The 10,408-nt window shown below is 32.9% G+C and overlaps 1 protein-coding gene across 5 annotated transcripts; it reads right to left on the reverse strand.

Moving 5' to 3' along the window:
* Window positions 1–5,330: 5,330 nt before the first annotated feature.
* On the reverse strand, window positions 5,331–9,513 carry LOC142534434 (glucan endo-1,3-beta-glucosidase 6-like). Of its 5 annotated transcripts, none has more exons than XM_075641303.1 (7): window positions 9,404–9,513; window positions 9,101–9,272; window positions 8,499–8,559; window positions 8,329–8,388; window positions 7,678–7,740; window positions 6,741–7,014; window positions 5,331–6,524 (listed from the first exon to the last, which is right to left on the reverse strand). In XM_075641303.1, the coding sequence occupies exons 2-7, from the start codon at window positions 9,149–9,151 to the stop codon at window positions 5,408–5,410; spliced, it is 1,626 nt and encodes a 541-aa protein (XP_075497418.1). In that variant the 5' UTR covers window positions 9,152–9,272; window positions 9,404–9,513; the 3' UTR covers window positions 5,331–5,407. The 5 variants fall into 5 exon arrangements, with proteins under 5 accessions (XP_075497418.1, XP_075497420.1, XP_075497421.1 ...); XM_075641305.1 differs by having other exon boundaries at window positions 9,101–9,201; window positions 9,404–9,422; XM_075641306.1 differs by lacking the exon at window positions 9,404–9,513 and adding an exon at window positions 9,367–9,384 and having other exon boundaries at window positions 9,101–9,201.
* Between the last annotated feature and the right edge of the window lie 895 nt (window positions 9,514–10,408).

Here is a 10,408-nt window from a genome sequence, read left to right on the forward strand (position 1 = left end):
AAAATCCGCCATTGATGGTGACATTTGGCCTTAACTTTGCAAATCCCCATCATATACTTTATTTTTTATTAATTTTTTTTTTTTTTTAAAAACCCGCATTAGTATCCATGTTCAAAAGTTAATTGTGTGGAAAGCATGCAAAGTATACCTCAATAGACAGGCAACTACGTACAAATATATTGGAACATCTCGATGGAGTAGGTTTACTTTGTCATTTATCACAAATAAAGAGAACTCAAATAATTCATTTTTTTATTCACACTGACTAAATATTATTAATCATTAAAAATATGAAACCATTAATTAAACATTAGTATGATGCATTATTATTTATTAAACTAAGTAATTTGCATGAAAAGTTTCTTCATGGGTCTATTTGGTTGTTTACATTAAATCACGATATTATGCCATAAGCTGGGATATTTCATTCTGTAGCCGTACTTTTGTTCCAAACTAAGATTTTTATATGATTAAACATCAATTTTCCTATGTTTTTGTAGTACCCATCTTGCCCGGGTAAAAAAATGAATATTGTTTAAATGAGTTTACAATGAGATACAATAAATTTTTATAACATAAATTAACAATTTTCATAAAACAAAGACAAATACTAAATAATTGTTAGCTATAGGCCTCCAATAATAATGTTTATACAAACTTTGGCAAGGTGGTTTTGCCTAAATATATTTATACGTTATCCTCATATTTGGAGTCTCAATCAAGTAATTAATTAGGATGTCGAGTTAGGTTTGTATGAGTGAGAGTAGAACCGGGATTGATGACATCTTAGGAGGTGAAAAGTTCTCGTACGTCAAACTGATGATGATGATGTTGCGTTCCGCTTGATCTGGTTGGCTTCATGGGCACATTAAATTTTAACGGATAATATAGTCTTTGCTGTGAACAATGTCGACGGTAGGAAAATGATAAGACTTATTTCTAAATGATATTAGACAAAACTAACAGATATATAGACAGACAACTCTCCAGACTTATGAGCCTAATAACCCGACCTATTAGCACCCAAGTAGGTGCACTCTGCGTTGCCACGAGTATGAAAAAATAAATTTGTAATTTGACTAAGAACTATAATTTTTGACCTAATGCCAAGCGTTCGATCCAGACACATAATTTATTGATCTTACTATTCACTATTTTTCTCGAGTCACTTTGCCAATTTACACCACATCCAAAAACAACTTGAGTAAACAAAGATTTAAACAAATCAACATCCAGATAATATGATTTTGCCACTCTACTTTCTGAGTAAAATAATCCAATGCAATATCATCGTCGTCCCCGACGACATGCGATATTTATTTATTTTATCTAAACGCACTCTGTATTCTTAAAATCGTTTCTTCTTGCTTAGGTATTGCGTGCCTAATCAAATGAATTTTCTTCCACCAATAATAACAAATTAAATAGTAATAATATTATTATTATTTTGCAAGAAAATGTGGTCAAACACCCAAAGAAACAAGCACGAAGCAAAACCGACAAAACAGAAGTAAATAGAAGCCACAGAACATAAAATGGAACTATGTAAAAAGTACTCAGTTGACTTTTTTATGAGATCGTGTTCACTTTCGAAGGTATATATATTAGGTCAATTATAAGTGGATTTCAATATTTTATTAGGTGGAAGACTTGTATATGGTAAATTTTACCATTTTTTGATTTGGAAATTATTGTATAATAAGATATTTTAATTAAAATGGCATGACGATGAGATATAAATATTTCGGATTCAAATCTTAGAATGACAAAGACTGATGTTAGGCAAAGATAGTTTAATGCTTGGAATTTAAATAAGAGTAATGTTGGTATATTTAAAATCTATCAGAAAATGTCCAATGACCTATTTTAATAAATGTTTTATTATTCTCAAATGTATGGCAGCATGAAATGTATTGCAGCATGAAATAAATCAAAACGGTAATAATTCTCAAATGTAATATAATCCATTTGGTGGCACGGACGTCCTATAGCATATATATGACAAGTTCATATATGATATCTTATTACCATTATTTTCACAAACTGATTACATGATTATTAGAAAAATATTATAACCTTTTGCTCTCAATAAATGAATTAAAGTTTTTGTAATTGAGACATAATCTATTACATTAAAAATGTCTAAAAACTTATTTCACAAAACTCGACAAAGAAAATATGATATCCCCATAATATTGTGCATCAAATAAAAGATAAATACAAAATCAAATGATCTCATCACAATCAAAGAATTTGTAGGTTCCTCTACATAGAATCCAAAGAAGCTTCCTCCACCATGTGTTCAAGCACGATAATCATAGAGTTGTACATATCTAGCACATCGAAAATCAACTCAAACGGAGAACTCCAATGTGTTACAATCTCACGGAGTACCAATATGATTAAGACTAGTACATCTGTTGAGAACAAATGAAAAATGAAATGATTAACAAGAAATCAAATGATAACTTAGTCTAATATATTGAGAAATCATATGATTAAGGTTAGTACATATCTCACAAATACAAGTAGCTACCATATTTGCAAATTCAATAGCTTGGGAAGATTGCAACTCAGTATGACTTGCGTCTACATGGTCCATCTTGTCCGTCAACTTCATAATTCGAGAGTCTAGTTCCTAGACATGTTTCGCGAGTCCTTCAATGGTTTTCATCAAATTCACCATTTGATCTTATAAAGTTGTGGCATTTGTTACCATCACGGGTGCTACTATATGTGCGGTAAATGAGTAGCTTGATGGTGAGCAAGGAATGAGATAGATATCCGCTTCCTCTCCATTTGTGTTGGTTAAGTGTGGTAAGATTTTATGATGGGTCTCAAGGAAATGAGCTACCTCGGAGGATGTTTGCAACTTCTTCGACATACTTCCAATAAAGAAAGTGACCTCATAGCAGAAACCTTCATGCTCAAGAACCTTTCATCACTAGACACGGTGTCTTAAAATTTTGGTGAAGAGAAAAGTAGGTAGGACAAAGAAAGTCTCGGTGGACGTGCCAAAAATTTGTGTAAGCATGAAAATTTTGCATTGATATTTAATACTATTTTGTACGTGTCATATCTTCATGACCAATAAATTTAATTGTTTTAGTCGTCTTGTGATTTATCTGAATATCCGGATAGATCAGGGGCACTGGGACCGGGACCGGGACCGGGACCAGGACCGATCCTCGCAACATTTAGACATGAGTCTAACTTTTCATATTCTTTTAGACTCATAACAATTTTTTTTTTTTGAATTAAATCACTATTTTAAAGATAATATAAAAACTAAACAATGCATATAATTGAATAATAAAATCAAATATGTACAAAATGATCACTAAAAAAACCCGACTTAGATTTTAGAGCTAAAAATACTAATCAAATTTTTCAGTAATTTATTTCTCAATTGACAGCATAACCAATTCATTCAATATTTGCTTGTGTCATGATTGATTAGAAAAAAAAGTTTTGACGAACCTTAACTTCGAGAAACTTCGTTTTTGCATTTAATATTGTAACAAGAGGACCAAGTATAACTGACAATAACTTATAAGCAATGTGAGCAGTAGAGAAATATTAATCTATTTTTTTCAATTAATTCATTAGAAAACCCTTATGAGTCAAAGAATAGGTTTTTATATTGGTCCAATTATATTACTATGTAATAATTTTATGGAATAAAAAAGTTTTTTTCTTGTTGAAAAAAATTTTAAGTGACCTAAAAATAATAAATTTTATAAATAAATTTATCGAGAGACCCAGAAATTGTAAAAAAATTTATACTGGGCACAAAAAAATATGTGATTGGAAAGAAAAAACCAAGAATAATAAATTTATATTAGGTCAATTTACATTACCATATAATTAGTTTTTTTTAGAAAATTACGGGGCTCAAAAAAAATAATCTCAAGTCGAATGACTCTTTTACCTCCACATAGGAACGGCCCTGACTGGGACGCCCGCTTTCGAGCATTGGGGCATTCCCTCGCTAACAGGAAGCGCCGAGGAGCCTGTTACGGGCGCCGGATGCCTTCTTTCCGTCTAAAATGTCTTTTTTTTTTTTTGGTATGTTTACGTTTGCTCTCTTTTAACACACAAGTAGCTTTCTTTTACTTTTTTTTGTAAACAGACGATAATTAAAATGGGTTTATGTTGCATTTTAGCATTTCATGCATGGACATGGGTCGTCACAGTAATACAGCGTACACCTCGAGGAATTAATAGTAAATACACTCCAATTTAATTTTTTTTCCCTCGATTTAATGGATAATTTTATCTTGAGTAGGTCTCTTGTGAGACGATCTCACGAATCTTTGTCTGTGAGACAGATCAACCTTACTGATATTCACAATAATTAAAGACAAAAACTTGTGTGAGACGGTCTCACGAGTCGTATTTTGTGAGACGGGTCTCTATTTGGGTTATCCATGAAAAAATATTACTTTTTATGCTAAGAGTATTACTTTTTATTGTGAATATCGATAGGGTTGACCCGTCTCATAGATAAAGATTTGTGAGACCGTCTCACAAGAGACTTACTCTAAAAAGCAATATTCTTAACATAAAAAGTAACATTTTTTCATGGATGACCCAAATAAGAGATCCGTCTCACAAAATACGACCCATGATACAGTCTCACACAAGTTTTTGCCTTTTATTTTTGATAACCTCTTTCTTCTATTTGAATTATTTTTTCTCACCCCAAAAACATATAATATGGTTTGTGAAAGTTTATAAAGTTTTGAACTTAAACATGCATTTAACTGCAATGGAACAAGTTAGATTGCATTTGAGGAGATTAATTTGAAATAAATCGATTTCGATTATAGGTTATTGTTACCAATATATATATATATATATATATATAAACATACAATTAGGTTGCATTTAAATGGATGTATTTGAAATATATGAATTTCGATTATATTTTTATTGTCAACAATAAAACAATAAATTGAATTATTAAATTCATACCTTACTTATTTACATAATTATAAATAAAATAAAATGAATTTCAAATATATTCATTATTGAGTGAATTTGAAATCCATCGTAACTAAGTAAAACATTATATAAACATAAAATATATAAATTTAAAGATTATTATCTTCTTTATCTAAACTACCAAAATACATTTGAAATCTATAGATCTGAAATCCATCAATCCAAACACAACCTTATTTAATTTGAATTTTATGATTTAACTCTCTAAAACAACGAAAATACATTTGAAATTCAAGGATTTGAAATTCATCAATCCAATCCAGATGCAACTTTATCATATTTTAAAATAATATAAAACTGAGAAAAATGAGAGTTTAGGATGGATACACAATCACACAAATAAATTACAAAGTTTTCACCTACAGCGTAACAAAGGTCTTCCAAAAAACATACGGGAAGATCACAAATCACACAACAAAAAGGTGGTTAAACCAAGAACCAGAGCTAATGTCGACATCCGAATATAGCCTGATATTTGTTGAGCGCCACCGAAATATGGTTGGATCATAACCTTAAACTGGCAACTCCCAGTAGACGGATTGACTTTGGTAACTGTCCCAAGACCGGAGAACTTGCAGGCCTCATCAAGCTGATTGTTCTTCTGGTAGTAACTGTTGAAGGCATATGAAATATTACCCGCAGAATCCAAATTGCCGCAAGAAGTTTGATAGCCGAGGCTCGTGCAGTCCGCAAGCGAGCATGCGTAGCTCACACTAGGAGCGATCTGGGGATCGTCAAGTTTTGCATTTGACTTCAATATGCACCATTTATTCTCCAAATAAGTGACATTTCTGGCTGGGATCAAGCCTGAATTTGTGGTGCCAAGGTTGAGAGAGTACTTCGGTTGGCCATCATACCCAAAAACACCCCAATGACGCTCAAAATTTCCAGGGTCGATGCTTTTTTCATCCTCATCGATCAAACTGAATAGGTATGCATTAATTGGACTAGGTCTCATCGGGGTTCCTTTTCCACCTGATATATGAGTCATGAAGCCTTGGTTGAATCGTTGGGCATACTGTAGGTTAGCATTTCGATCACCATCTGTAGGCCAACCGATTTCACCAACAATTATGGGCAAATTCCCAAAACCATTCTTCTGTAAGGCCCAGACAAGGGTATCGTGGTTTGCATCAAACATGTTGTAATAAGACATACCACCATCATTCAAGGGGGAAGCGTTTCCATCAAAAAAGGCGTACTCAACTGGGAAGTTTGAGTCTGTGTAAAGGCTAATGAATGGGTAGATGTTGACTGTAAATGGTGCTCCATTATCACTCAAAAACTGCACGATTTGGATCATAAAATCGTGGATATCGGACCGAAAATCCCCTCCTGAAGGGTAGGTGGTTGAGGTTGAATAGACATCGGCATTGAGGGGAACAGTGACCTTTACTTGGTTGCTAAGCCGTGCTTTATTCAGGGCTTCTTGAACATTTCTGAGAGCTGGGAAAGTCGTTCTAAGAAAGCTTCCATTATATGTAGCCAAGAAAGGCTCATTCCCAACAGCAACGTATCTGTAAATCAATTCGAAGGCCGTTTGCATAAAACAAAATATGATCAAACTCAAATAATTTCACAAATGTGACATCTAGCATGCAAAGTGTGAACCGTACAAGCATGAGAAAAATATTTGCATAGCAAGCCATAGTTGGAAAAAGATTATCTATATATCTTTCATTAAGGAACAGATTCAAGACTCGATACAAAAATGAACCGGGTTACAAAATGACCTGATGATGACATTGTTTGTGGTTATATGATGGGAAACATTCTCAGATACCCATTTTTCAGCAGCCTTCGCGCTCAAAGCAAAAGATGAAAGCATGTCATTTGGTATTCCAACCATAACTTCGATCCCAGACTTGCCCAATGCTTGTAAAGTATCGTAATCAGCATCAAAAAGCTTTACTTTTTGAATACCGTTCTCTCGTAGCATCCTCACCACTATATCAGGTGGCAAACTATGAGACGTTTGTGAGCCCCAGTTGGCACCAATCCCACCCACTGGAAGGCATTAAAAGTAATATTGTAAGAGCACTTGAATAGGACACCAAACGACACCCAATGAATAGAACAGTTTAGATCAAGTGAAAATTTGAAGCACTCTGACTACGGTTTCTCCAACCTCCTGAAAGTAGCTTTGACACAAACTAGGTTTAAAATAAACAGCAATGATGAGTACTAGCACCTCAGTCTAATGTGATGTGCACTCATAATGTTATAAGCAATATCACAATCTTATAAATATAATTTATATTCAACCTTCTTATCCCTTCATATATTTCTAGCTGAAAGTTTTTTTTATAAATATGACACGCTAGGTAGTTATCAAGAAGTCTCTCGCATGATGCAATAACAGTACTGGTACAAGTATGGGAACAGGTGTTAACTAGAGCACGAAAAATAAATTCGTGAATCCAACTCCGCTAAAGGCACACATCTCTATCATTGAACTTTTGGGGAATTTTAAACAGATCTCTCAATTTCATAAGCAACCAACTATCTTCCAGCAGATGCATTTTCAATGTTAACAACTAGACGTAACTGGGAAACAAAAGCCAGTAGTCCTACATAAGAGAACAGTATAAGGCATTGGCAACACCAAACAAGAGATATAACATAAATTATCAGACAAGATTCTCAGGGAGACATATCTAAGGTACAAACCTGCCACATTTTGCCTTTCAGTGGTCATTTTGAATGAACTAAATGATTCTCTGTTCCCAGCATCTGTACAAATACGAGGACAAAAATGGAAAAACGAAGGATAAGGAAAGCCAATTCCAACGAGTTAAGAGAGAATCTCCAGCAATGGTAAAGAATAAAATTAATACCTGAATGACTGTCGTAAACAGAAAAACAATTACCAATCACAGAAAAATCATAACTTACAAACATACCTGCCTTCTAAATTTTTTGTCTCAGTTTCAAGTTCAATGAATCAAATTTCTTAGTTCATTATTTCTGATGGAATATATTCTCTTCTCTGGACATCAATTTTTTTTTGGCATGTTCTATGGTTGTTTCTCACAAAATAAAAAACTATCATCTCTGCATTAAGTTGCAACAGAAAAACATAAACTCCAAGAAAAGAAGAAGCTTCTGGTAAAATAATTATCATAATGAGTGTAATTCCTATAGCACAAAAGATAACCAAATCATAAAAGATAAGTAAAGGGTGAATCTTGACAAATTAGTAGCGCGAACAACCAGTTTCATGAAACAAAATCAAATTTAAATCAACTGTTTATGATAGGAACTCAAAACCAGATTAAGTTTCGGTAGTTTCGAGGATGACCCTTATACAAGGGCAAGTACCTGCCTTGAGACCAAAATCATTAATTTTGTTTGGGTTAAATGATGCGTGATGATTAACATCTGTAAAAGTTAGAGATTATTGATTAAAAAAAAGCAGCAAGAAAATGCTCAAAGCATAATCCCTTCGAAGATTAACAAATTGCAGAAAAACAATGGATATATGTAAGTACCATTGTCAACAACGGACTCGCCCAAGATTGGACTGAATCCATTCAACTGAGCCCCTATCAGCTGAGAATGACACCACAGCATGAATCAGTACATTTTCATCAAAACAAAGCTCTCTCCACATAAATTATTGACAACAAACAGTAAAACAAGAACAATACAAAAATCAAATGGCTTCCAAATTGGAAACCTTTCTAAAAGCCGCAACTTAAGTCAGATTATTGAACAAAATCAGTCTCCTAAAACAAACAGTGGGACCAAAAGGTCATCTATTGTACTTTGAGCAAAACATTTTTCATTTTTTCCCCATTTTTGCAATTATAATGAGATAACCTAACATTAGGGGCAATTAAGCTTTTAAACACCATCCTATAAATAGAATCTAAGACTCTAACCAAAGAAATGATCGGGCGTACTGGGCAAAGGCAAAATTTAGAAACTCGGCCAAATTTAATCAATTTCAGCAGTAAAAAAGATACCATTTTATTAACAACTAAGCCTGCCAAACACATCAAATAAGGAAAAAGAATGCTTCTTCCCCTCCCACTCCTTAATATATCAGCTTCTAAAAATGGAAGGAAAAAAGGGTTAAAGGAGAACTTACCAGAAAGAACATGAAGAAAGGCAGAGAGTAAAAATCAAAGGAAGGAAACATCTGAATCAGATCTTTAATTTGAACTCTATTTTCTTGACCAACAAAATAAACTAGAAAAATAAAGCAAAAATCAGACTTGAAAATATATCTTCTCCATCTTCACTTCAATATATTCGAGGAGCTGGTAAGAGAGTAAAGAAAGTAGCAAGTACTGCATTAAAGATTGGAAGTTGCAGAGGTTTTAGAGAGAGGAGAACTGAGGTGTAAAGAGTCACATTAAGTTTTCAGATGAGAATCCGCTCAAATTCGAACCTTTTACAAATGTGGGGGCATCTGAGTTTAGGACATCTTCCTTTCCTCCTTGTTTTTTTTGTCGCCTTTTTCGCCAAGATCATATTTTTCTACGAATTTTGAGGTTTATTTTATATTTTCCAGGAGACTAGTTTTTTTATGCTGTAACCAAATCAATTGGGACATCTCAGATTGACGTTATATCGAATTAGTTTTTTTATGCTGAAAACCGTAGAATCGAAGACTTTGAAGATAATTGAAATAAATTGAAGCGGTCGAATGATTCCTAGGACCGATCGGATCGAGATAACTTTCCCGAAAACTGTCAATGATGCTTGAGACAAATACTTTTATGTATACCTCCGAGTTTAATTTTGTTTCACAAGAATTCATTGTTTCAACTCTCGAAAATTCATATTTGAATCGCTCAAAATCTCTCGAGAAGTTCCTGCAAGGCTATCCAATGCAGGAAACTGACATGCATACATATGTTCAGTTATTTCATTTTCGATCGCCTCATCAACGTGACACCGAAAAATAATAACATGATTCATGTCACATCAATATTACATTAATATTCTGATGAAAAATACTAAAATTTTAAAAAGACACAAGTTATTGGACTAAAATATAAAATTGTAAATTGATCGATAACATGACTAAAAATAAAAAAATATACAAGTTACAATTTTAATCTATTAACTTGTACTTTTTTTTCAAAATCTTGTCATCTTCCAATAGAATAATGACAATTAAAAATGATAATGTGATACTAAAATTTTAAAGAAAAAAATGAGTTATTGGACTAAAATATAAAATTGTGAATTGACCGAGAACATAATTAAAAATAATAAAGTTTACAAGTTACATAATTAAAAATAATGTTTTCTCGAGAAGAAAAGATGAGTAAAATTTTTAAACTTTGACCCTATATCAAATCAATGCACCGTTTACTTTTAGTATTTACTTATCACGCACTATACAAAAGGAATCAGAAATGCCAAATTTAATGAAATCCATTTTTAA

This window comes from Primulina tabacum, unplaced genomic scaffold (genome assembly GCF_025594145.1).
Source record: "Primulina tabacum isolate GXHZ01 unplaced genomic scaffold, ASM2559414v2 Contig511, whole genome shotgun sequence".
Classification (NCBI taxonomy): Eukaryota; Viridiplantae; Streptophyta; class Magnoliopsida; order Lamiales; family Gesneriaceae; genus Primulina; species Primulina tabacum.